Here is a 27,586-nt window from a genome sequence, read left to right on the forward strand (position 1 = left end):
GGGATGAGGGGTGACAGCAGAGACCCGAGAGTGGACCCAAGGGGTGCGCGTGTCGTCCCGGCCCGGCTGCAGGTGCACGCGCGGCCCTGCCGTCCCCACGCGCCCGTCCCGCGGCCGCAAGGCAGAGCGCGCGACGTGGGGGTGTTGGAGAAGCCCCGGGGACGCGGAGCGGGACGAGTGGCGAGCGTGTCCACCTGAGCAGGCGGGTTCCGGCGAAGTTGGGCGCGGAGGAGAGGGCGGGATTCGAGAGCGCAGGAGGCGGGCTGCGGGGGACCCGAGGGCGGCGGGGAGTATAAATAGCCGGCCCGGTTTGACAGGCGCTGCGGTGACTGGCGGTGTCGCCTCCCCGGCGGCGCGCGGGGAGGGAGGAGCGCGCGGGGCGGCCGGGTGGGGGAGGCGGACTCCAGTGTCCTGGTGGCGGCGGCAGGAGGCCGAGGGGGAGGAGTCGAGGCGGGTGCGGAGGGCGGGGGCCGGCCGCTGCTTCCCCGCGCCGGGTTGTGTCGCCTCCGTCGCCTCGGCGGTTGGGGGGGTCTGTGGGGCGGTGCGCGCGGTGGTGGCGGCGGTGGGGCGCAGCGCGGTTTTGTCTGGTCCTGCGGTGCGGAGCGGCTCGCGCGGTGGCCCGGGGAGGCCCCCTTCGGCTTCCCGCAGGACGCCCGGCCAACGGCGGGCGTCTGCGGCGGCTCGGCCGATCTGTGGCCCTGAAGGGAAGGGCAAGGGTCTCGGCGACGTGGAGGGAGAGCAGGTAAGAGCGCGGGGACGGCCGAGGCCGGCGGGAGCGAGCGAGCGAGCGGGAGGGAGAGGGAGGGCGCGGCGACCCAGCCCGGCCGTCCCGAGTGTCGCCTCCTCCCGGGCGCCCCCGCCCCGCGCCTGTGTTGTTTGCTCCGGCGGCCGCGGAGGGGCTTTCCGGAGGCTGGGGCGGTGACACCGGCGGAGCTGGGGGCAGGGCGGGAGCCCGCACCGGAGCGGCCCGGGGCAACGGTCGTGGCGCCCAGGGACCGCGGCGCGCGCTGTTTACCTCGCAGCGCCAGTCATCGCCCGGCGGCCGGGCTGCGGGGGGAAGCGCGTCCCGGGCGGCAGTTTCCGTCGCCGTCGGGCCTGCACCCCGCCGCCCGGGCGGGCACGACAGGTTGTACCCCGCTGTTCTTTTATTCTCACTCTCCGCGAGCCCTCTGCCGCCGCCGGCGCCTCCTGGTCCCCGGGGGAGCAGGGCTCTGCGATCACGATCTGCATTTGCAACAAAACAACAACAAAAAACCTCGGGGCTCTTCGGAGCGCCCTGGTCCGGTGCCCGCCTCCCGGGTCCCCTGCCGGCGGAGCTGGCCCTGCGAGACCTCGCCGCGAGTGTCGTGGGCGCTCCGCGCGCCTTAGTACCGCCTCTGCCCCACGCGCTACGCGCGCGGCGGCCGGACTCACTCAAGGCTCCAGTGGGACATTTTCACTCTGCCAGCAAAAGACAGAAAAATAACCCCCGGTGCCGGGAGTCAGCCCCAGGGCAGTTTCCGATGCCCCTCGTGGGCCAACTTGCTGGGCTGTCTTCAGAGAGCCACGTTCTCAACGGAATAGCCTTTCTTTAAGTTCTTAGTACTCTATACAGTGAGAGTAAAATGGGAGCCGCGTCACTGCAACCCCGGGACATCTTTCTCGTGTAGATGACATTACTCTGTGGTTTCTGTTTTAATCCGGCAGTGAGAACCTAAGAGAAGTCGCTCCTTTGAGCTTCAGATTTTTGCTTTTCTTTTTCTCCGAGTCTCTTTAGGAGGCAGATTTCTCACTTTCCCTAAGTGCCAGGATCGGAACAATGTCGGTCCGGGCCTTACTGAGATAAGATTGTGTATTTGTGGGTTACAGTTTCTTCAGAGCGTTGACTGACTACATGTGAGACTAGAAATAAGGTTTATAGAAGGCAGTGCAGTTCATTCATGTGGCTGTAGTTGGTACATCCAGTAAATACGAGAAGTAGAAATTTGAAGTGTCTTCAACTATTAAAATTTCATTATTTAATGTTACTTTTTTTGGAGGGGGGAGGCGGGGTTTCGAAGCAGGATAGGGTCTCTCTGGAGCCTTGGTTGTCCTGGAACTTGCCGTGTAGATCAGGCCCTCAAACTCACAGAGATCCGCCTGCCTGTGCCTCTACCTCCCAAGTGCTGCGGTTAAAGGCATGCAGTGTTATCCTACTTTAGACTTGACTGCTTGGATTAATCATTGTACTTTGAAGGCATGGACAGTTACAAAATACGCAGAGCATGTTTTAGAAAGAATTTGAAACTTTGGAGTTTTTCTATCCCAGGTTTCTTCAGTGGTTGTGATGGGACTATCAAATCAGGGTTGGTGATTTTACCTGTTTACAGGTTGTGTATCTTTTTTTTGTGTGTGTGTGTGAATGGGCCTGAGTGGGGAGAGGTAGAAGCATTAAAATACTATCCACATACCATTTAATTGATTATAAATGTACGTGTTCAGTGGAGTTTTAAGGTATATTCAGAGTTGCACAATTACTGTCCTCAAATTTAAAGTATGTTTTTATACCTAAAATCATCATATAGGTCAGCAATGTGACCCAGTGATGTTGCGTTGGCTTTATGTGGGGGAGGCGCTGAGTCGATCCTTAGTACCACCGACTCAAGAAACTAGCCGACCAGTTCTTATACCCATTAGCTGTCACTCAATTTTGCCCCTCACTGGCTCTGAGTAACCAATCACTTCATCTCCTTTGTATCTCTAGGCATTTGTCAATATTTCATGTAAGTACACAAGTACAGAATGTAGTCTTTGTGGTTGGGCTCCTTAACACAGCATACAGTGTTTGAATTTGTGCATGTCGTGGCATGTGTCAGCACTGCATTGTTACTGTTTTGCTGAGTAATGCTCCTTTGCATGGGCATTTCCTTATGTCTGCCAGTGGATAGGGTCTTGAGCTTCCATCTCTCGGCTATTGTGAGTAATATTTTTCCTCAAACTTTCGTGTGTGTTTGCTTTCATTTCTCTTTGGAGCGGTATTGTTAAAGAACTCAGTCTTTTGGCACACTGTCAAAAATAATTCATCCAGTTTGAGGCCAGCCTGGTCTACAGAGCGAGTTCCAGGAGAGAGAAACCCTGCCTCAAAAAACAAAACAAAGAAAAAACAAAAAAAAATTTAATTTATTCATTTTGAGCATATAATTCAGTAGTTCTTAATAAATGTATAGGATTGAGACTGTCACAGGTTTTCTTTAGAATACGGTTTTATGTCCACCCGAAAATATTCTGCAGCCTGTTTATGGTTGGTCTCCAATCCCCAAAGTCCCAGCCCTGCCTGGGCAGTCACCAGTTTGTCCTGCTCCCTCTGTTTACTTCCTCTGGCCGTTCTGCATTGTGGGATCATGTCTATTTTTTAGGTTTGATGTCTTTCACTTAGCATACTTTTGAGACTTTTCTATATTGTAGCATGTATTGGGACTTTATTCCTTTTATTTGCTGATAAGTAATATCTATTTTATGGCTATACCACATTTGCCAGTTGGACAGTTGATAGGTATTTGAATTGTTTCCAGTTTCAGGCCGTTTAAAGTGATGACACCTTGAATGTTTATTTACAAGTCTTTATGTGGATGTATGGTTTCCTTTTTATGAGTAAACACATGGAAAGAGAATTACTGTGTCTTGCTTAGCTTTCAGAGAAAGCTTCAAATTATTTCTCAAAGTGGCAGTACCATGTTGCATGCTCAACAGTCATGTATTTGAGAAGCCAAGTTTTCTTCATGTCCTGTCAACAATTAATTAATTAATTAAATTTTATGTGCATTGGTGTTTTGCTTGGCTCTCCAGGAACTGGAGTTACAAAGAGTTGTGAGCTGCTATGTGAGTAGTTGGAATTGAACCAGGGTCCTCTGGAAGAATAGTCAGTGCTCTCAACAGCTGAGCCATCCCTCCAATTCCTTGTCAACACTTATTATTGTCTGTCCTTTTCAATTAAAACTGATATGATGTGGTCATGTGGATATGAAGTGACCAGTTCATTGAAGTTTTGAGTTACTATTTCCTTACTATTTATAGTGTTATTATCTTTTCATATAGTCAGTAATCATAATTGTTCTCTCCTATCGTACGGTTTGTTAAACATGCTAAACAAGGCCAGGTGGTGGTGGTGCACGCCTTTAATCCCAGTACTTTAGAGGCAGAGACCGAAGCAGGCTGATGTCTGTGAGTTCGAGGTCAGCCTGGTCTACTGAGTGAGTTCCAGGACAGCCCAAGCTACACAGAGACACTGTCTGGAAAAAAAAACAACAAACAAAAAACATGCTAAACGACAAACCATGCCTAACTCAACCACCAAGTTATGTTTGCAGCCATTCATCTCTTTTGATGCCACAGCTAGTCAACTTATGGTCCATTTTTATTTTATTTATTTTTTAAAGTGTATTTATTTACTTTATGCGTGTTGGTATTTTTCCTTCATGTATGTCTTTGTGAAGGTGTCAGATCCCCTGGAACTGGAGCTGCCGTGTGGGTGCTGGGAATTGAACCCTGGGCCTTTGGAAGAGCAGCCAGGGCTCTTAACCACTAGACCATCTCCCCAGCCCCTGGAACCCTGTCTGTCTTGGAACTCTCTATAGACCAGGATGGCCTTGAACTCACAGAGATCTGCCTGTTTCTGCCTCCTGAATACTGGGATTAAAGATGTGTGCCACCACCACCTGGCCCATTTTAATTTTTTTTATAAATAATTTTAGGGTTGGGCAATCTGCATCTGAAAAAAAGCCACTTGAGTTTTGGTAGAGATTGTTTTGAATATACATCAGTTTGGGGAGAATTCCTATCTTACCACATTGAACATGAGAATTTTATTTACTGATCTAAAGTCTTCACTTAGGGTTTTACGTTCTTGTAAAGTGTGAGTAAACCTTACACTTTAAAAAAGAAGCTGGAAACTGGGCGGTGGTGAGGCATGCCTTCAGTCCTAGCATTCTGCAGTGTTTTACATACAGTACCATATAACCTGTGAAGGTATCTTTGCATTGTCCTAATCAGAATACTTTCCAGTTTTCCTCTTTTCTTTCCTTCCTTTCGGTAGAACCGCAAGGCTAATCAGCAGGGAGCGAAAGCCTGCATGGCATCTGCCAGGTTGGTAGGAGGAGAGAGTTTGATGAGTCTCTGTATCTAGGTGCAGAGCTGGCTGTAGCTGCGTTTGTAGATGGTGCTCCTCTGCTGTGGTGGTGTTAAACTTTCATGGGTATTGGACCAGTCACGGCTCTTTCCATGTCTCTTGGCATCACCAGCTGTGACAGTTTACCAGGGACTGTCCTTGGTTAGCTTTGAAAGTCTCCAATTTTTGGGAAGTCCTTCAGTCCTATGTTAGTATGATTGGTAACTATAAGATAATATGGTTTGTCCTTTATTCCAATAATATGTTATTATTTTGTCATTTGACATTTCAAGTCTGAAGCAGGGTCCCAGGATAAATTCCCTTGGTCAATGCAAACAATTATATGTTGATGGATTTTGATTTAATGGTATTTGACTTATTTTTATGTCTGTTTATAAGGGATATTGACTATATTTCTTTTCTTGCTAAATGTATTTTTCTAATATTTTTTCATTATATATATTTTGATTTACTCTTTATTTTAGCCAGAAGTGAAGTGCTGTCCCCTTTGGTTTAGTTCTGGAGTTACACTGACCTTGAGGATGAGTCGAGTGTTTCTGCCTCTCGTTTTCTGTGAGGCTTTGTGAAGGGCTGGTATTATTCTCTGAATACATTTGATAGAATTTACCAGTGAAGGCATCAGGCCTGGGCTTTTTTCTTTGGGAATGAATTAATTTGAGGATTGGTCTCACTCTGTTACAGTTCATCATGGAGGAAGCCAAGGCAGGAGCTTGAAGCAGAAATCATAGGGGATTGCAGTTCACAGTCTTGTTCTCTGGCTGGCTCCTAGCTCGTTGTTGTTGTTGTTGCTGTTGTTATTACTACTACTAATTCTGTCTCTGTGTCGTGGTCTGCCCCCCCCCCCCAAAGGTGTGAGTCCTCTGGAGCTGGTGTTCCAGGCCGTTGTAAGCTGGGATTGAACTCTGGTCCTCCCCAAGACCCACCCTCACCCCTGAGTTTCTCTGTACATCTCTGACTGTCTTAGAACTCTGTAGGCTAGGCTAGCCTTGAATTTATGGAAATCTGCCTGTATCTGCCTCCTGAGTGCTGGGATTGAAGGCCAGCTGCCACCAATAGCTTTTTTATGTTGTCTCTAAATAGCTTTTTTATGTCTAGAACTACCTGCATGAGAAATCAATCGTTCGACCCTTAGTGAGCGGGTTCTCATACCGATGAGCAATCAAGTAATTTATAAATTTGTGTGTGCATGTGCACCTGTGCTGCAGAGCTCTCGTGGTCAGAGGCCAGCCTCTGTTATACCTACCAGACTTCCCAGTGTGCTATTGGAACTTCCCTTTCTTATGCTATTTGTTTCCTTCCCCTTAAAGATAGACTCTCTCCAGGCTGGCCTGTTGCTCTCTTTGAATTCAGCACAATGCTCCTACCTCAACGTGCTGAGTGCTGGCGCTTCCAGTATTTGCTACCATATGCAACAGTATAGTTTTTACTTTATTATAATCTATTTTAGATCAAGAACAACTTCATTCTGACTTAGAAACTTGGCTGCAGTCTAGCTGCCGTCCTCCCATCCTGTCTGTTAGCAGTAGTTTGTGTGCACTAGCACAGCCTTCTGTGTTTATTTTTCCTTTGTTGTCTTGAGATGGGACCTTGCTGCAGGGCCCCTGGTAGTCTGGAACTGTGGCACGTGACCCTCAAGTCAGCCTCTGTACAGCTGAGTCTGCAGTCAGGCGCCACCGCTCTGTCCCTCTCTTCAGGACTTCTGCTTTCTTTCTCAGTCGTGTGTATTTTAAAAGAGCATTTTATATTTACTGCATGTTTATATATAATCCTTTGTATGCATTTCTGTTCATGGATTTGAGTTGTTCAGCTTGAAGAAATTTTTCTTTCTCCTTTTTGTTTTTTGAGACAGCATTTCTCTGTGTAAAAACTCTGACTGTCCTAGAGCTCGTTTTGTAGACCAGGATGACCTCAAAGGCACAGAGATCCACCTGCCTCTGTCTCATGAATTCCGGGATTAAAGTCATGCACCTCCACACCTGGCATAAACTTTTAAATTTATCTATCTATCTATCTATCTATCTATCTATCTATCTATCTATCTATCTAATTTATTTATTTATTGCTTTTCGAGACAGGGTTTCTCTTTGTAGCTTTGGAGTTTGTTCTGGAACTCTCTCTGTAGCCCAGGCTGGCCTTGAACTCACAGAGATCTGTCTGCCTCTGCCTCCCAAGTGCTGGGATTAAAGGCATGTGCCACCACCGCCTGACTCATGGATAGTTTAAACAGTTTTCAACTTTTATATCATTACTAATGGTTATTGACAGATATATTGAGCAGCATATATATTTGAAACATTAACTAAAGTTTTAGTTACATTTATTTATTTTGAATGGGTGTGCATTGCTGTGGAGGCTAGAAGACAGCTTGCATGCAATTCTACCATGTGGTTCCTGGGGACAGAACTCAAGAAGTTGGATTTGGCAGCAAGCACTTCCACCCAAGACTTGTCATTGGCCCTAAGAATCAGTATAGATGTAAACGATCTATCAGGGACCTAGTGAGATGGCTCAGCTGTTATGAGCATTTGCGAATCCTTGCAGTGGATCCAGGTTTATTGCACATGGTGGCTCACAATCATTCCTAACTCTGGTTCCGAGGATCTGACGCCCTCTTCTGACCCCTGTGGGCCCCAGGCACTTATGCATGTGGTGCACAAGCGTACATTCAGGCAGAACACTCATACACATAAAATAAATTTAAAAATCTAAAAAAGAAGACAGATCATTTTGCAATCTAATCATTCTGTGAACTGGAAATAAAGTACAGATGACTGCTTCTTGTTCCTACTTCCTGCTGTGGATCAGTCTCCTGTAAAGCAGACACAACAAACATAAGGAATCATAAGACTGAAGAGCCCGAAGAGTACAGTGTGGGTGGAGTAGTTCTAAGGTGTCAGAGTCTTCACAGCTCTCCACATGGGGGCTGGCATGGTGGGCATCCGTCACCTCTTTCTCGCCATCTTATGTATCTGGGCTTGGGCACAGGTACACATAATTTAAACAAACCTTGAACAAAGTAGCATTTTAGGTTTTTTGGAAGATATTGTTACTAGTAGACAAAGTAACTGTGATTTTACTGTTCTAATGGGTTTTATATTTTGGAAGGGGAGACAGGCGTTAAACACTCAAGCAAGGTGACTTTAGAGCGTGATAAAGACAGCGAGCGCACATAACAGGGCACCGTGGTTTTAGACAGGGAATGGTAAGAGGGCTGTGTGCAGATGAGAAGGTGGAAAGTGAAGGAAGTGCCTCTGAAGGAATGTTGTCCATCCTGTTGACAGTGTTGAAGCCACTGCTAGGCTGGAGGACTGAGTACCTGTGTGCCTGGAGCAGCCAGCCCAGGTAGGAGAGGTCAGAGGTCAGCTGGCCAGAGAAGGAAGACCTTTGAAGTGCACCCTAAGGAACATTTGTTTGTTTCTTTTTTCCAAGTGTGGAGAAAGCCCCAGGAAAAGTAGTGCAGCGACCCTTTCCAGGCTAGGGAATTAGTTTACAGCAGGATTTTTTTTCTTTTTCCTTTTAACAGAGGGCGGGTAAATGTTATATATAGGATTTTATGTAAATGGTGTATGGTCTTATAAGGAATAACAGGAAAAATAAGTTTTCCGCTGGAAATGTCTTCCTTAAGGTTTGTCTAAAAATCAAATACCATTGTGTATAAAGCTGCCACTTTGCTGGGTGAGAGTGGCCTTTAATCCGCACTTGGGAAGCAGAGGCAGGTTGAGTTCCAGGCCAGCGAGGTCTACAGAGTGAGTTCTCGGACAGCCAGGCCTTCAAAGAAATCCTGTCTCAAAAAGCAAAACAAACAAAAAATAAAGAACGGTAACTTTTAGTACCTTTACCTGAACAGGAGCCTTTTCCATGTACCTTTCCTGACCCTCAGCTGCTCTGCCCAGCGTTGGAGCATACGTGAAAGGTTAGGAGGTCGAAGCTGGGCGGAAGTTTCATCCTGAGCTCTGATGGTACATGCTGGCAGCCATGTCTTGTTGATTTGTCCTCTTGTCTCTGTGCTCATTGTTAAAGTCACCGACAGGATTGTAGTGTTTAGTAATAGAGATAGGTCCCTAAATTTTCCACATATTTGCTATACGGCACCAGGATTCTTGGTCCTCATTTTTTTGTATTATTGTTCCCTTTTGTATGTAATTGATTTTTTTAGTAGAATCTTTAAATTTCTCATTTCCTGTTACGTGTCCTGTAACTATTTTTTTTATGTTTACCATTGGAGTTACATTTACTAACCTGCAAGAATGCTATTTGAACACTAATTTGAGTTTCGGCAGTGTGATTTTTAGTAACATAAAAACTCCACTTCTCTAGGTCTGGAGAGATGGCTCAGCTGTTAAGTGCACTGACTATTCTTCCAAAGGACTCGGGTTCAATTCCTGGCACCCACATGGCAGCTCACAACTCTAAGGTTTGACACCCTCACACAGACATACATGCAAATGCAGGCAAACCACCAATGCTCATAAAACAGAACCCTCTGCTTCTGGGCTGGTGATATAATATAGCTAGCTCAGTGATAGACTTGCTTTTTGCACAGAACCCTGTGTTCAGTCTCCAACACCAGGAAAACAAAAACTCCTTTATGGTCCTCCATCTCTTTCAGTTTGATGTCACAAGACTTTGGCCTTCATGCATGTGAGCCCCCAAACAAACCAAATTTTTTTCTCATTGAGTTAAATAAAAAATAAAATCTGTAGTTAAATGAAATTTATATTATTATCTTGGCTTTTACACAAAAAATATTTTGGACAAGCTTGTTAGTCTCTTAAAGCACACAGAAACGAAGGTGAGAGGAAGTGTTCCCAGCAGCACTCAGTCTGCGCAGGCGCTGCCCTGTGTCCTGCTCTGCTTACAGCAGTGAACTCTGCGTCTTGTCTGACGCTGTTGTCATGCCTCTGCTTTTGAAGGACAGTTCTGCAGAATCTAGGGGTCTTTGTTGACAGCATTTTTTTCTCTTGGTTCTTTGAATATATTTGTCAGACTTCTGACCACAAAATTTGACGACATAGTTCCTGATGATCTTTTGAGGAACCCTCACATGAGACAAATCATTTCTCTCATGTTTCCAAATTTCTTTGTCTTTAATATTTAAATAATGTTTATCATTTATTTATTTATTTATTTATTTATTTATTTTTTTAGACAGGGCTTCACTGTGTAGTTCTGTCTTGGAACACTTTTTTTGTGGAAGGGTTATCCTCACATTTATTTAATTATTTTGAATTTATGGATTTTTTTGTTTACTTTTTGCATGCCAATCCCAGTTTCCCCTCCCTCCTTCCCCCACCCACTTAGAGAGGGTGAGTCTTCCCCTGGGAAGCATGCATTAGAGTTAGATCCTGCTGGTGACCCCACATACTGCCCAAGCCACACCACTGTCACCTGTATTCAGGGGTCTAGTTCAGTCCTGTGCAGGTTCCACAGCTGTCAGTCGGAGTCAGTGATCTCCCACTATTTCGGGTCAGCTGATTCTGTGGGTTTCTCCATCATGGGCTTGACCCCTTTGTTCATATTATCGCTCCTCCCTCTTCCACTGGAGGTTGCCCTGTGGTTAGTTGTGGATCTCTGCATCTGTTTCCATCTACTACTGGGAGAAGATTCTAGCTTCTCTGGGATTGTGGCCTATAGGCTGGTTATCCCTCGCTTTATGTTTGGTGTCCACTTAGGAGTGAGTACATACCTGTTTGTCTTTCTGGGTCCGGGCTACCTCAGGATGATTTTTTTTCTAGTTCTGTTCATTTGCCTGCAAATTTCAAGATTTTTTTTTCCACTGAGTAATACTCCATTGTGTAAATGTGCCACACTTTCTTTATCTGTTCTTTGATTGAGGGGCATCTAGGTTGTTTCCAGGTTCTGGCTATGACAATGTTGCTATGAACATAGTTGAGCAGATGTTCTTGTGTGATTGTGCCTGTTTTGGGTATATGCCCCAAAGTGGTATTGCTGGGTCTTTATATAGACTGAGTCCTAATTTTCTGAGAAATCACCATACTTATTTCCACAACGGCTGTACAAGTTTGCACTCTACCAACAGTAGAGGAGTGTTCCCCTTACTCCACATCTTCTCCAGCATAAGCTGTCATCAGTGTTTTTGATCTTAGCCAAAGAGTTGTTTTGATTTGCATTTCCCAGAGGAGTAAGGGTGTTGAGCATTTCCTCAAGTGTCTTTTGGCCATTTGAGATTCTTCTGTTGAGAATTCTCTGTTTAGATGTGTACCCCATTTTTTAATTGGTTTGGTAGTTTGATGTCTAGTTTCTTGAGTTCTTTGCATATTTTGGAGATCAGCCCTTTGTCAGATGTAGAGCTGGTGAAGATCTTTTCCCATTCTGTAGGCTGTTGTTTTGTCTTGTTGACTGTGTCCATTGCTTTACAGAAGCTTCTCAGTTTCAGGAGGTCCCATTTATTAATTGTTGCTCTCAATGCCTGTGCTCTTCTATGAGATTCAGTGTGGCTGGCTTTATGTTGAGGTCTTTGATCTGTATGGACTTGAGTTTTGTACATGGTGATAGATATGGATCTATTTGCGTTCTTCTACATGTCATCGTCAACATTTGTTGAAGATGCTTTCTTTTTCCATTTTATATTTTTAGCTTCTTTTTTTAAAAAAAATCAGTTGTTCATAGGTATGTGGTTTAATATCAGGATCTTCGATTCAATTCCGTTAGACCACCTTTCTTTTTTTTATACCAATACCAAGCTGTTTTCATTACTATAGCTTTATAATACAGCTTGAACTCATGGATGGTGATGCCTCAAGAAGTTCCTTTATTGTACAGGGCTGTTTTGGCTATCCTGGGTTTTTTGTTTCTCCATATGAAATTTCATATTGTTCTTTCGAGGTCTGTGAAGAATTGTGCAGGGATTTTGGGGATTACATTGAATCCATAGATTGCTTTTGGTAAGATTTACTATGTTAATTCTACTTACCCATGGGTATGGGAGATCTTTACATTTTCTGATATCTTCTTCAATTTCTTTCTTCAAAGACTTAAGGTTTTTGTCATACAAGTCTTTCACTTGTTTGGTTAGAGTTACCGCAAGATACTTTATGTTGTTTGTGGCTATTGTGAAGGGTGATGGTTTTCTGATTCCTTTCTCAGCCCATTTATCATCTGTATAGGCAGGCTACTGTTTTTTTTTTTTTTGAGTTAAGATTGTATCCTGCCATGTTACTGAAGATATTTATCAGCTGTAGGAGTTCCCTGTTAGAATTTTTTTGTGGTCACTTATGTATACTATCTTATAATCAGCAAATAGTGGAAGTTTGACTTCTTCCTTTCGAGTTTGTATCCCCTTGATCTCCTTTTGTTGTCTTTCTGCTCTAGCTAGGACTTTGAGTACTATATTAAATAGATATGGAGCGAGTGGATCCTTGTCTTGTTCCTGATTTTAGTGGAATCGCTTTAAGTTTCTCTGCATTTAGTTTGATGTTGGGTGTTGTTTTGCTGTATATTGCCTTTATTATATTTAGGAATGTTCCTTGTAGCCCTGATTTCTCCAAGACCTTTATCATGAAGGGGTGTTGGATTTTGTCGAAGACTTTTTCAGCATCCAATGAGGTGATCATGTGTTTCTTTTTTTTTTCTTTCAGTTTGTTTTTATGGTGGATTACATTGACGAATTTTTGTATATTGAACCATCCCTGCATCTCTGGGAGGAATCCTACTTAATCATGTTGGGTGATTTTTGTGATGTGTTCTTGGATTCAGTTTGCCTATATTTTATTGATTATTTTTACATCAATGTTCATAAGGGAGATTGGTCTGTAATTCTATTTCTTAGTTGTGTCTTTGTGTGGTTTGGGTATCAGGGTAACTGTAGCCTCAAAAACAGTTTAGCAGTGTTCCTCCTGTTTCTATTGCGTGGAATGATTTGAGGAGTATCGGGATTAGCTTGTCTTTGAAATTCTGGTAGAGGATTGGAGAGACAGCTCAGCGGTTAAGAGCACTGACTGCTCTTCCAAAGGTCCTGAGTTCAATTCCCAGCAACCACATGGTGGCTCACAACCATCTGTAATGAGGTCTGGTGCCCTCTTCTGGCCTGCAGGCATACACACAGACAGAATATTGTATACATAATAAATAAATAAATAAATATTTTTAAAAAAAGAAATTCTGGTAGAATTCTGTGCTGAAACCATCTGGTTCTGGGCTTTTTTTGGTGGAGGCTTTTAATGACTGCTTCTATTTCCTTATGGGTTATAGATCTATTTAATTTGTTTATCTGGTCTTGATTTAATTTTGGTCACACTCTTGCAGATCAGACTGGCCTTGAACTCACAGAAATCCACCTGCCTCTCAAGTGCTAAGATTAAATTGTGTGTCACCAATGCTAGGCTAGGGTTTTTAAATTTTTTTAATTGATATTCATTTATTTATTTATTTTTAAATATTTATTTATTATGTATACAATATTCTGTCTTTGTGTATGTCTGCAGGCCAGAAGAAGGTACCAGACCCCATTACAGATGGTTGTGAGCCACCATGTGGTTGCTGGGAATTGAACTCAGGACCTTTGGAAGAGCAGGCGGCGCTCTTAACCACTGAGCCATCTCTCCAGCCCTTAATTGATATTTATTGAGCTCTACATTTTTCTCTGCTCCCCTCCCTGCCTCTCCCCTCCCCCTTCAATCCTCCCCCAAGGTCCCCATGCTCCCAATTTACTCAGGAGATCTTGTCTTTTTCTACTTCCCATGTAGATTAGATCTATGTAAGTCTCTCTTAGTGTCAGCATTGTTATCTAAGTTCTCTGGGATTGTGGTTTGTAGGCTGGCTTTCTTTGCTTTATGTTTTAAAACCACCTATGAGTGAATACATGTAATAATAGTCTTTCTGTGTCTGGGTTACCTCACTCAAAATAATGTTTTCTAGTAGTTTATTATTTTTAAGTTTAAGACCTGTACATATGTGCAACATGTATATGCCAGGCCTGACAAGGGCAGAAGATGATGTTGGATTCCAGGAACTGTAGTTACACATTTCTATGAGCTGCCATGTAGGTGCTGGAAACTGAACCTTGGTCCTGTAGTTCTAACCACTGAGCCATCTTTCCAGCCCTGTCTATAGTTTTTAAAAGTATGGTTATATTGTGTGTTATTGTGTGGTTCTCTTTGAGTTCAGTTTACTTGGAATTTATTAACTATATTGGAAATTGTTTTTCTCTGTTTTTGAAAAACTGTCTGAGCTATGTAGACCAGGCTGGCTTCTACATACTGGAATTAAAGGCATGGACCACTGCCGGGTGGTGGTAGCTCACATCTTTAACTCCAGTACTCTGGAGGCAGAGGCAGGCAGATCTCTGAGTTCTAGGCCAGCCTGGTCTAATGAGCAAGTTCCAGGACAACCAAGGCTACACAGAGAACCGTCTTCCAAAATAAAAACCAACAACAACACAAAAGACAAGCTATCATATCCATCCTATAAAAAAAAAAAAAATGTCCATCCATCCATCCATCCATCCATCCATCCATCCATCCATCCATCTATCTCACAGAGATCTGCCTGCCTCTGACTCCTGGATTAAAGGTCTACTCAGCCTTAGTTTTTTTTTTAATTCGTTGATTTTATTTATTTATTTTCTTTTATGTGCATTGGTGTTTAGCCTGCATGTGTGTCTGTATGAGTGTGTCAGAGCTTGGAGTTACAGACAGTTGTTAACTGTTGTGTGGGTGCTGGGAATTGAACCAGGATCCTCTGGAAAGAGCTGTCAGTGCTCTTAACCACTGAACCATATCTCTCCAGCTCTTTAGTTTTGTTGTTTAAACTTTATATTTCTTACTCCTGAAGGGGAGTGTCTTAGGGTTTCTTTTTTGTTGCTTTTTAAAAGATTTATGTATTTATTATGAATACAGTATTCTGTCTGCATGTATGCCTGCATGCCAGAAGAGGGTACCAAATCTCATAGATGGTTGTGAACCACCATGTGAATGCTGGGAATTGAACTCAGGGCCTCTGAAAGAGCAACCAGTGTTCTTAACCTCTAAGACGTCTCTCCAGCCCTTGGTTAGGGTTTCTATTGTTATGATGAAACACCACGACCAATGCAAGCTGGGGAGGAAAGGGTTCCGTATCACTGTTCATCATTGAAAGAAGTCAGGACAGGGACTCTTAACAGGGCAGGAACCTAGAGGCAGGAGTTGATGCAGAGACATGGAAGGGTGCTGCTTACTGGCTTGCTTCCCCTGCCTTGCTCAGCATACATTCTTACAGCACTCAGGACCACCTGCCAGGGATTGGTCACACCCAGCATGGACTGGGCCTTCCCACGTCAGTTACTCACTAAGGAAATACTCTACAGGCGGCCCTAGACCTTACTGAGGCATTTTCTCAATTGAGACCCCTTCTCTCTAGTGACTAGCTTGTGTCAAGTTGGCATAAAACTTGGCAGCACAAGGAGGTATAGTGCCACCACTCTAGAACCTTTTGGTTGGGGCTTCAGAGATGCTTCAGCAGTCAGGAGCCTTTCTGGAGGACCTGTGTTTGACCCCAGTGCACACATGGTTTCTCACAACCTTCTGTCACTCCAGTTTCAGGGGGTGCACCCTCCCCTCCTTTTAAAAATAATAATAAAAAGGAAGGCCTTTTGGTTGATTGGAACATAGGCTGTGCATGTTGGATCTGACCTTACTTAGTTGTTATTTAGTGATTCCTTAGCCATCTAGAAGTAGTGATTTTACGTCTGTGGAAATGTGCCATCAGCCATTGACGATGATTTGTTTTATTAAGTATTTACTGTCTGAGTCATACTTATTTAAGGCAAATGTTTCTTTGTTTTGTTTTAAATAGAATTGTGTTAATACTTAATTTTTTTCCTTTCCACTAGTAGTTCCAGAGAACCGCTGGTTTAGATTTTAGCACTTGACGAGTTGGGAAAGCAGTGAAGGATGCTTAGACAACTTAACATTCAAATTGTAAGTAAAGCTTATTTCTGTTTGTTATATTTATTTGGAAGACAGATTTTAGAAATAGTAACAGGGAGCTTTAGTATGATGGGATTGTGGATTTTTCTTCAATTAATTTCTTTCTTTTTTTAAAAAAGTTTTATTTTTTATTTATACACTATTCTGCCTGCAACATGTATGCCTGCATGCAGAAGAGGGCACCAGATCTCATTACAGGTGGTTGTGAGCCAGCATGTGATTGCTGGGAACTGAACTCAGGACCTCTAGAAGAGCAGCCAATGCTCTTAACCTCTGAGACATCTCTCCGGCTCCTTCTGTAGTCTTAAGATATTAACACTTCCTTTTTAACTTTCTGCCTAAGATGCAAAAGTTGTCCCTGGAGAGATAGTCCAGTGGCTAAGAACACTTGCTGCTCTTTCAGAGGACCTGGGTTCAGCTTTTCGCACCCACATCCAGCAGATGGCAGCTGTCTATACTCCAGTTCCAGGGACCTGACTCTCTCTTCTGGCCTCTGCATGCATTTGCATTCACACAGTGTTCATACATATACTCAGGCACACACACATGCACATTAAATAAACAAAAAATATGTATAAGATGAATTTTCTACTTTTTTTCCAGGTACTTCATTTTATAGTAAACAGTTACAGAAGTTCCTTATTATTTATTTCTATTTGGTATGATGCAGTAGTCAGTTATGAGCGTGAGATTAATGGAATAATTTATTAGAAGTATCGGTTTCCTGCTGGAGCAATGGCTCAGTGGTTAAGAGCCCTGGCTCTCCTTCCAGAGGACCAAGTTTCAATTCCCAGCATCCACATGGCAGCTCACAGCTGTCTGTAACTCCAGTTCCAGGGATTCTGACAGCACACACAGACATACATGCAGGCTAAATAAAGTATAAATAAATACATTTTGACAAAGGAGGAGGAAGGAAAATTTAAGAAGCCCCTCTAAGGTGATGTCTGTAAAGGGAGCAGTTCTGTAAAACAGTGTGTTGAGTGCTTAAAAGAGTTTAAAAATTGCTTTTCAAAAAGATTTTTTGGGGAGCTGGAGTGATGGCTCCAAAGTTAAGAGTACTGGCTGCTTTTCCAGAGGTCCTGAGTTCAATTTTCAGCAGCCACGTAGTGTTTTATCATGAGACCAGGTGCCCTCTTCTGGCCCGCAGGGATACTTGCAGACAGAACATTGTATACATAATAAATAAATCTTTTAAAAAAGATGTAATTTTAAGTACGTGTGTGTCTGTGTGTGAGTGTCTGAGAAGGAAGCATTGGCTCTGCCTCCCTTGCTGGGATTAGAGGTGTGCGTGACCACTGCTGGGCTGAACTCATCACTCTTTTTTTCTTTTTGGTTTTTCGAGACAGTGTTTCTGTGTAGTACTGGCTGTCCTGGAACTCACTCTGTAGACCAGGCTGGCTTCAAACTCCCAGAGACCTACCTGCCTCTGCCTCCCAAGTGCTGGGATTAAAGGTGTGCGCCACCACTTCCTGTCTGAACTCATCACTCTTAACCAATGAGCTGTATCTCTAGCCCAGATTAAAATAAAAATCTGCCCAAGCATTGGTGGTACCTTTAATCCCAGAACTCTGGAGGCAGAGGCAGGTGGATCTCTTTGAGTTTGAGATAGTCTGATCTACAGAGAGAATTCCAGGACAGCCAGGGCTATACAGAGAAACCCTGTCTCAAAAAAACAAAACAACAACAAAATCTGTTAAAATAGCTAGGCAGTGGTTCAGACCCTTAATCCCAGAACTCTGGGAGGCAGAGACAGGAGGATCTCTTAGTTCGAAGGCAGCTTGGTCTATAGAGCAAGTTCCGGGAGAGGCTCAGAAACTCCAGAGAAACCCTGCCTTGAACCAACCAAAACAAACAAACAAATTCTGGTATAATATTGCATCTCCATAAAAGAAAGAAGTGCTAATATTATGTATATGGGTGTCTGGCCTGCGTGTATGTCTGTGCACCGTGTGTGTGCTTGGTGTGGAGGCCAGAAGAGGGCGTTGGATCCACTGGGGCTGTAGCTGTAGATGGTTGTGAGGTGCAATGTGGATGCTGGGAACTGAACCTGGGTCCTACGGAAGAGTAGCCAGTGCTCTTAAGTGCTAGAAATCTCTCCAGCCCAAGGGAGTTTTATCATTATGTCTTTTATAATACAGTACCCATCCTTATACAGTAGCTTGGTAAAATATTGTTTGATAAGTTAATGAATTTGAGTCTCAAATTTTTAAGTAGAGTGCTGTTTAATTCCTTCTTTGACACAGTCATAGAGGCCTATATCCTTTTCAATTAAACAGTTAAATTGCCTTATATCTTAACTATATGTTTTTAACAATTTCAATTTTTCCTCTTTTTAGACCCTCCGGTTTATCATCTTTAGAAGACTAGACTTCTGGATGTCTAATCTACTGCATCTCTATTGAATTAAACCATGAAAATGAAACCTATAGCCCTGGCCATCATCTATGAACTCTAATTGCATTGATTCGTACCATTTGGAACTTCCTCAGGGAATAAAAAATGACATCGGCAGTGGTTGACAGTGGAGGTTCTGTCCTGGAGCTTCCCAGCAATGGAGTAGAAAATCAAGAGGTTAGGCATTTACTGTATTTTATCTCTGTTTTGTTAATAGAAATCAATATATGAGTTAATCTTGACATAAATCACAGAATCGGGTATTTGAGAGTAGAAATGTACAGTGCAGAAAATTGTGCAGGTGTTTTTATGTCAGTAACAGTGAACGGATGATGCAAGATGTGTGTGCTAGATGAGTTTGGAAGAGGAAAGAGAAGGAAAGAAGGATGTTACATTAGTTTAGATAACAGTTAAGTTTCTGGCTGGGTGGTGGCGGCAGATGCCTTTAATCTCAGCACTTGGGAGGCAGAGGCAGGTGGATTTTTGTGAGTTTGAGGCCAGATTGGTCTATAGAGAGAGTTCCAGGACAGCCAGGACGGTTGCACAAAGAAACCCTGTCTGGAAAAAAGGAAACAAAAAGTTTCTGATAATATCTATTTTCTTAGATTATGGAGAGTGAGAAATAATGTATTTAAATACCAAAATTGCAGTCATCTTAAGTTAGAAGCTTTTCTTTGCTTTCTGTATTATCTTTTTTTTTTTCCTGGTTTTTCGAGACAGGGTTTCTCTGTGGTTTTGGAGCCTGTCCTGGAACTAGCTCTTGTAGACCAGGCTGGTCTCGAACTCACAGAGATCTGCCTGCCTCTGCCTCCCGAGTGCTGGGATTAAAGGCGTGCACCACCACCGCTCGGCTTTCTGTATTATCTTTATTTCTTAGTTATTCTGTTATGTCTAATTCAGGATTGATATTTTAATCTAATATGTACAGTTACGTATTTAACTAGAAAATGTTTTGGATCTCACACAGGTAGGATTTTGAGTCTCTAAGTGTGTTTGGTTGTTTTGTTGTTACAGATAGATAGCACTGACGGAAGAGGCAGGAGCAGAAAGCAGATTCTCTCCTCTGCTTTCTCTTCCCACCCTTGGGTAGAGACTGAGTGTGGAAACTGAGTCGTAACAGCGCTGTTGTGCAGCTGTCTGGTCAGCGGCACCTTGGGAGTCTCTTCTCTGAGATGCTGCTGTCGCTGGGGTTGGTGCCCTGATAATGAATGGATCAGGTCCTGCCTGATGACAGTGAGGACACTCGTGTGTGTGCTGTGATCTGGAGCATTTTCCTTTCTTGCTGTCTGTTCGGTCTGTAAGACACGGATCTACTGTGGGAAGACTCATGGGACATACTTTTCTTTTGTCAGTGCCTTTGCGAAGTCTACATGTTCCCTTTGTATTTAAAGACTACTTCTAAAATGGGTCAGAGTCCATTAGAGGAAGCCCAGGTTAACATCTTCCTTTAAGATTCACTCAAATCCCTCCCCCCTCCCCCAATTCACTTTCTGTATATCACCTCCATGGTATGAGTTACCAGAGATCAAGCCCAGGGTGGGCTCTCTCATCAGATATCACCCAGTGAGTGCTGCTTCTCTTTCAAATTATTTTTCTGTGCCCTAGCTTTGTGGTGTTGGTGTTTACCATGTGAGGAGAGCTGCCATGGACAGTGGATTTGCAGAGTATATTTATGTTTTACTGATTTAAAAGATAACAGTATAGAGGACAAGGATCTAGGTTTGTTTCCAGAAACTTCCTTTACTTTTTCCTCCTTTATATGGAATCCCAAGGATTTCTGGTCAGAACATAGCATGGAGGAAAAAATTGTGAATTTATCAGGTTATTATTGACTAATGATTAATGTGGTATAACAGGACAGTTATATTCTATGGAAGGGTGTCAGAAGAGGCCGGCCTGCTTAGTGGACATTTGAAGTGCTGTGGAACCAGCGTGGGAACAACTTTCTGTTCAACTTCCACTACTATTCATCAGTCCTTTCAGCAGTTATTAGCCAGCTGCTTCATTATGGACCAAATGCCTTTTCTTTCTCTCTCTCTGTCTTTCTGTCTCTCTGTCTCTCTTTCTCTCTCTCTCTCTCTCTCTCTCTCTCTCTCTCTCTCTCTTTCTTTCTTTCTTTCTTTCTTTTTGAAGACAGTTTCTCTGTGTATCTCTCTCTGGCTGTCCTGGCACTCACTCTGTAGACCAGGCTGGCCTGGAACTCACAGGGATCCTCCTGCCTCTGCCTCCCTAGTGCTGGGATTGAAGGTGTGTGGCACTTTGAGTGGCATGGAAACATTTCAGCAGACTTCAGCAGACTCCATCTGAAGCAGAAGGCATCTGATGGGGGAACGCGAATAAAGGAATCCCAGCTAGCTCCTAAAATATACTAAGGTTTTCTCTATTAAAAGGGAACACATGGATCATCACGAGGAAACAACAGGAACGGGGAGCGAGAGAGCTACAGGGTGGTCCTGCTGGCCTTTTGGTACCAAAGCCATGTCCTACCTGGTCCAGCCCATCAAAGGCCATTATTGAAGGAGATTCCCCATCATCCACCTCTGGATGTTGCCACACTGAGGACCAAGCTTCCATTACTTGAGCCTTTGGATGAAGGTGCACTTAAACCTTATTGAAGCCACGGGCATCTTTAGAAAATATAAAACAGTAAGATGACGGTGTCTTATTAAAATAGGAAGAGGGGCCAGGCAGATGGCTCCGTAGCTAAGAAGGCTCTGAGGGAGGTAGGAGGCTCACTGGGACTTGTTGGCTTGCAGAGAAAGCTGAGGAAACATGAGCTCCAGGTTCAGGGAAAGACCCTGGTGTGTGTGTCTCCTCTCTATCTAGAAGCAGTCCTTTGTCCCTCAATGCAGATATCCCCTCTTCCTCTCCCTTGTTCTCTTCTCCTTCATCCTCTGTCTATTTCCTGCCCTTTGTCCTTCAGGGATGTATAAATCTTCGTGCTTGGGAAAAACAAAAACAAAAAAACATTCGAAACAGATGATTCAAGTAATTGTATGAATGGCCAACAGGCAAAAAAAAAAAAAAAAAAAAAAAAAAAAAAAAAAAACCCAAAAAAACCTGTTCAGCATTTTTGGCCATCAAAGAAATGCAAATAAAATGTCAAAGATCCTGCCACATGCTTGGCATGGTGCTCATTGCGCAGTGGCCCCACATGTTGGAGAGGGTGAGCTTGGCTTGCTCGCACACTTGTAGTGGAATGAGGGTGAGCTTGGCTTGGCTTGCTCTCACACTTCTAGTGGAGATCTCATAAGAGCTGTTTTGGAAAATAATTTGCAGTCTTTTAAAATTAAGTGTAGATTGTTGTCTTATCTGGCAGACTCCTACCTTATATTTTGAAGGAGGGTTTCCCACTTGAGGGTTGAGTTTGCCTCTTCAGCTGGCTTTTCCCAGCATCCCGTCCTCCTGTTAAATCCCGGGGCTACAGGCAGGTCACCATGTGAATGCTGGAGCTCCAAACTCTGGCCCTCATGCATGTGGGTAAAGACTGAGCCAGCACATGGATAGACATCAGCACAACCAGATGCACACAAAACACAATCTGTTGATTCCCATATACAATTTAAAAAATGCATAGACTAGTGAGATGACTCAGCAGGTAAAGATGCTTTCTGACTTCGGTCTCTGGGACCTCCATCGGGGGATGAGAACTTGTCCTCTGCCCTCCGTGTGCAGGGTGGTGTGTGTGTGCATGAATGCAGGTGTTAAAGTGAGTGTATTACCTGGACGAAGCCGATTAGAAACAATTCAATCTGAAAACAAGATCCTCATCTGCGACCAGGCTTGATTTCACACTCTTTTACTCAGCACTGGGAGGCAGAGGCAGGTGGGTCTCAGAGGTTTGAGGGCACTGTTAGAACCTACAGCGCAGTTGCCTGGGGACAGCTCAGTGGTAAAGTGCTTGATGGACCTTGGTGGCACTGTTAGCTCCAGGTTCAGTGGGAGACTCTGTCCTAGAAAATGAGGAGCTTGTGGCCTGGAGATGTGGGTCAGGGGGTAAAACTTGTAGCAAGCAAGCTTAGGCCCTGAATCTGAATCCTCAGATCCCACATAAAGCCAGGCACGATACAGTGTCTGTAATCCTGTTTCTGTGGTGAGATTGGGGCCAGAGATAGAAGGGTCCCTGAACAACAGAAGAGCCTGTCTCACACCAGGTGGATGCAGCGACCAACACCCTAGGTTGTCCCCTGACCTCCGTGTGTGGGCTGCGACGTGTGTGCATACATAGATGCGCACTCACAGACAAGGTGAAGATGGACTTCTGTCCTCCACATGCATGTGCACATACATGAGCCTATGTATGTGAATGCGGCCCCTTCCTCTATACAGGAAAGCCAGTTAGGCTTGATTGTCAGAGAAGCAACATTTTCCCAAGTGCGAACTGTTATATGTGTGTTTACCTGAATTTAATCATAATTGGGTATTCTGTGTTTTCTTTGTTCAATCTGGCAACCCAAGCCCATAGAGAATTAGGTAGGTTACATCAAGATTTTGGGTTTCATCTGTTTTAATTATTGCATACTTTAGTAACTTGAATAAAGTAATCCTAAGAAGTTAGGGGATGTTTTAATTTTTACTCTGCCTCATCTTTCTTTCTCCAGTAAACCAAACAGTAGGTACTCTGCCTATCTGTCTGCGGTACCTCTGTTCTCCATCGTTTGGTAGCACAAAAGTCATGAAGTTACTTGCTGTTAGTATATATGTGTTCAGTATGTGAATACCTGCTAAAGGTGAAATGTGTAATGTTGTGTTCTTTGAACAGGTCCTTAAATTCTGCATTATGTGCTGTGTGCATTTTCGAGGACTTAAGTGTAACTTTTGCTGTCTAATAATCTCGCTGTCCAGTTAGTTAAGGATTTGAATGTGTAAATACAGCAGAGTGCCACAGATAGCATGTATGTTAGGCACACAACTTATGTCAGAAGGACTTCAAGTAGAACAATACCTGTTGGGGATTAAAGGAATGGGATGGAAAGCCTTTAGTGGAGGGAAAGGATTTGGGCAGACAGGTAGGCTACAAAATGACATGAGTCATTTTGACATGGGAAGGCTTCCTCTAGGATCTGAGTCACACAGCTTGTGTGTAGTTCTGTAGTGAGAAGCTGGCAAAGGTGGCGGGCCAGTTTGATGGGGCTGCTATCTAAAACATCCGATAAACTGAGTGATTTTACAAAATGAAATTGTAGTCTTACAGTTCTAGAGTCCAGAGTTTTGAAATTATGTTGGCTGTGTTATCGTTTTCCGAGAGCTGTGAGATTTGCCTTATGCCCGGTAGCTGGTGCAGCTTCACAGTCTGCTTGGCATGAAGGGAGAATTCTGTGTCTTCATTGGCTTCCCTCCACCTCCACCTGAGTGTCTTGGTTGTCCTTTTCTATAAAACTAATCAGAGTGGGCCAGGGCTTGGCCTACGGATCATATCTTACCTCTGCAAAGATCCATTCCAAATAAGGTCACAGTCACAGCAATGGGGTGAAAGCATACATCAACACTTTAGAAGACACAGTTCAACCCATAAAAGTGTGAAAGTCATAGTCTTGTGTTTTAACCTATTAGACAAATACAGGACCATTAAAGCTTTTTGTGCAAAGAAAGAAGTGACATAGTCAGTTCCAATTGTGCAGTGACGAGGTGCCTTCAAAGTAGGTCTGAGGACTGCTTCTGCTGTTGTGGAATAGGACAGCCGCCAGGAACTGAGTTCTTCCTGCGAGGTGCACTGTGCCATGTGCTTTGTGCTTACTTGATTTTCAAGAAATTTGTGACATAGTATTAGGACTGACTTCCTAAGTATGAAGAAATAGGGTTAGAGAAAAACAAATAGAAGAACAGAAAGAGATTGATAATTTAGTTCAAAATTTTAGTGTTTTATCTTGTGATAAGTTGAAAATGGCCAAGTTGAAAATAAGTTGCCTGTGGTTGGATGAAAGACAAGGACTTGTGCCAATGGTACGATGAGGACGGGTGGTCTCGCCTGAAGAGGGAATGCTCAGAGGACACTTGTGATCTGGGCAGTGTGGGTTCAGTGGTGATGGGGGAGGAGCTGCGGTGGGCTTAGGTGTGAGGAAAGGGAAGCACAGGCGGGAAATGGTTGATGTATAAGAGCACAGACAGGGCTGCGAGCTAGTCCAGATGCCCCTTCGTGTGTGTGTGTGTGTGTGTGTGTGTGTGTGTGTGTGAGAGAGAGAGAGAGAGAGAGAGAGAGAGAGAGAGACCTGTGCAGGTGCTAGTGGAGGTTAGATCCTGGAGCTGGATTGCAGGTGGTTATAAAATCCTGATGTGGGTACTGGGAACTGAATTTGAGTCCCTGCAAGAACCTTATCCCTCCTAACTGCTGATTCATCTCTCCAACTCCCTTTGACTGCATTTCTTTTTCTTTTTTCTTTTTTTATAGAGTTTATTTATTTGTTTGTTTATTTATTTATTAATTATGTATGCAGTGTTCTGTCAACATGTATCTCTGCAGGCCAGAATTGGGCACCAGATCTCATTATAGATGGTTGTGAGCCACCATGTGGTTGCTAGGAATTGAACTCAGGACCTCTGGAAGAGCAGCCAGTGAGTGCTCTTAACCTCTGAGCCATCTCTCCAGCCCCCTTGACTACATTTCTTAACACAACTGCCAAGAGGGCCTTAAAAGATAAGTTTGTGTGTCTGTGAGTGTCTTTGTCTGTGTTCATGTGTGGGTCTCTGTGTGAGGTAAAATTACATGGTTCGGTGCAGTAGACATTTTCAAGTTTGTTGGGCTCTGTTGGAGCCTGCACCAACAGAAATCAACGGGGAGTCTTGGAAGGGGGTGCTGAGGCTGAAGAAATGTTAGAGAAATTGAGACAGAAAACACAGGATAGATTTGGGGAACTGCCAGAGACTGCCGCAGCACCAGCAACCTCCAACGCCTCCCCAGACTGGATTCCCATTGTGTCCTACCCCATCCCGTCTTCCACTTCCCCACATAGGAAACCAGGAGCAGCTCTTGACTGGTGGGGGGGCGGTGGGCTGTGGGGAGCCTGTGAAACATGAAGGTTATGATAACGAGGAGGGCCACCCCCAAGTCTGTGCCAAATGCTGTGCACAATTCTCTAACCCGACCGAATTCCTTACTCACCAGAACGAATGTAGTACTGACCCACTTGTAATGGTGATAATTGGGGACTAGGAGAACCCCAGCAACTCTTCAGCCTCTTCTGCATCCCGGCCAGATGGCCACAGTAGGCCCCAGGTCATGGACACAGAAGTCAACAATTCCCCAGATTCTGGGTCTTCTGGGCCTCCTGATCCTACCTGGGGGCCAGAGAGGAGAGGAGTCTTCAGGACATTTCCTGATTGCTGCCACAGGAACAGCAACTGTGGGAGGTGAGGGTCTGATCTTGGCCAGTCCCACACTGGGAGCAACCCTGTTGCCTCCAGAACTTACTCCTATCCTCTCCCCTCCCCTGCCCTGCTGGGCAGCACAGATCAGCTGATTACCTCACCTCATCTGGCATTCCCAGGCACCACAGGACTCCTGGCAGCTTCCCGCAGCAAGGGGTCTTGAGCTGCTGCCTCCCCAGTGCTCCTGAAGCCAAAGAATGGAAGTGGAGAGCTGGCCTATGTGGAAGTATAGAACAGGAGAGTACTATTTGAGATTTGAAATCTCAAATTTATAATCCAGACATGATAGAAAATATCTGTAATCCCAGCACTTGGGGTACTGAGGCAGTGGATTGCTGCAAATTTGCGGTTGTATGTGAGGGGCCAAATAAACTGCTGACATGACTGTTCCATCAGGGGAAGAGAAGAAAGAACATCAGAGCAGACAGAAAAGGAGGCAGACTGGACATGGCCAGGGCTAGGGAGGTGGGAGAGCAGGAGACAGAATAGCTGGGGAGAGCAGTGGAGGTAGCAGGAGACAGAGAACAGCAAGAGGGGAGGGAGAGAGATAGCAAGAGAGAGAGAGAGAGAGAGAGAGAGAGAGAGAGAGAGAGAGAGAGAGAGAGAGAGAGAGAGAGAGAATATGGGGAGGAAAGTAAGAGATACAGTCAGCTTGGGAGTTGTGGAGGAAAGCAGATTCAAAAGAGGGGAGTAGCTTCAGGGAGGGAAGGGCCAGGAGACCATTGTGGATTTGAATTGCATAACAGTATTTGTGAGTAGGGATGGCGGGTGTCTGGAGGCTGGAATGGGCTTTGATATGCAACCACAAGTAACCATATGTTCCTTCTGCCAGAAGTAAGGGAAATGACTCCTTTTGGCAGATAGGAGCCAATTTCACAAATTTTTGAGAAATTCTGGCTTTTATATAACCACCAGAAATCCTCCTATAGTTCATCTTTTTTTTTTTTTTTTTACTTTTTTTTTTTGATTTTTCGAGACAGGGTTTCTCTGTGGTTTTGGAGCCTATCCTGGAACTAGCTCTGTACACCAGGCTGGTCTCGAACTCACAGAGATCCGCCTGCCTCTGCCTCCCGAGTGCTGGGATTAAAGGCGTGCGCCACCGTCGCCCGGCTTGGTTTTGGTTTTTGAAGACAGGATTTTTCTGTGTAGCCCTGGCTGTCCTGGAACTCACTCTGTAGACCAAGCTGACCTTGAACTCACAGAGATTTGCTACCTTTGCCATGAGTTTGAAGTTCGAGTTCTGTAGTTAAAGGTGCATGTCACTACACCCTGATGGACTGTTATTAAATAGTAAGATAGGTGAGATTTGAGAGGGCGGAGCTAGATCCTGACTGGTGGGAAGAGAGTGCCCATAGAAGGATTTTCATACTATGACAATATAAACCCTTTGCTTTTCTCTGGGTGTGTCGATGGGGCGCTTACAGTAGAAAGCATCTGGTGTTAAATTTACTTCTAAAATACAGTGTATTTGGGACCATGACATGTACTTCTAGACCTAACTGTCTGGATTTCTCAAGTCCAGGAGTTTGAGGCTAGCCTGGGCAACTTAGTGAGACTGTTCCGCGAATAAAAAATATTGTAAAAATTTAGAGGAAGCAAGTAATTTATAACTTCACTGCATAATTAACCAGTATGTGGGTCAGCGTCAGCTCAGTGCTGCTTAGCATGCTCTCTTCAGTTTTGGTGAGTAAAGAACTCCATAGCTGCTTCACAGATAAGGGATGCGCTGTGGCTGTGCAGGTGGGCGTGCAGAAGA

At 44.3% G+C, this 27,586-nt stretch overlaps 1 protein-coding gene across 6 annotated transcripts in view; it reads left to right on the plus strand.

Annotated features, from left to right (window-relative positions):
* Positions 1-501: 501 nt before the first annotated feature.
* Positions 502-27,586, plus strand: part of Elf2 (E74 like ETS transcription factor 2) — an 85,153-nt gene continuing 58,068 nt past the window's right edge. For 3 of the 6 annotated variants that reach the window (XM_057757170.1, XM_057757173.1, XM_057757174.1), the window contains exons 1-3: positions 502-742; positions 15,972-16,059; positions 18,408-18,642. In XM_057757170.1, the coding sequence (XP_057613153.1) occupies positions 18,571-18,642 (72 nt within the window). In that variant the 5' untranslated portion in view covers positions 502-742; positions 15,972-16,059; positions 18,408-18,570. Of the gene's footprint in view, positions 743-15,971; positions 16,060-18,407; positions 18,643-27,586 lie in introns of those variants that run through there. The other 3 variants (XM_057757171.1, XM_057757172.1, XM_057757181.1) reach the window with 3 other exon arrangements.

Source organism: Chionomys nivalis, chromosome 24, assembly GCF_950005125.1.
Source record: "Chionomys nivalis chromosome 24, mChiNiv1.1, whole genome shotgun sequence".
Classification (NCBI taxonomy): domain Eukaryota; kingdom Metazoa; phylum Chordata; class Mammalia; order Rodentia; family Cricetidae; genus Chionomys; species Chionomys nivalis.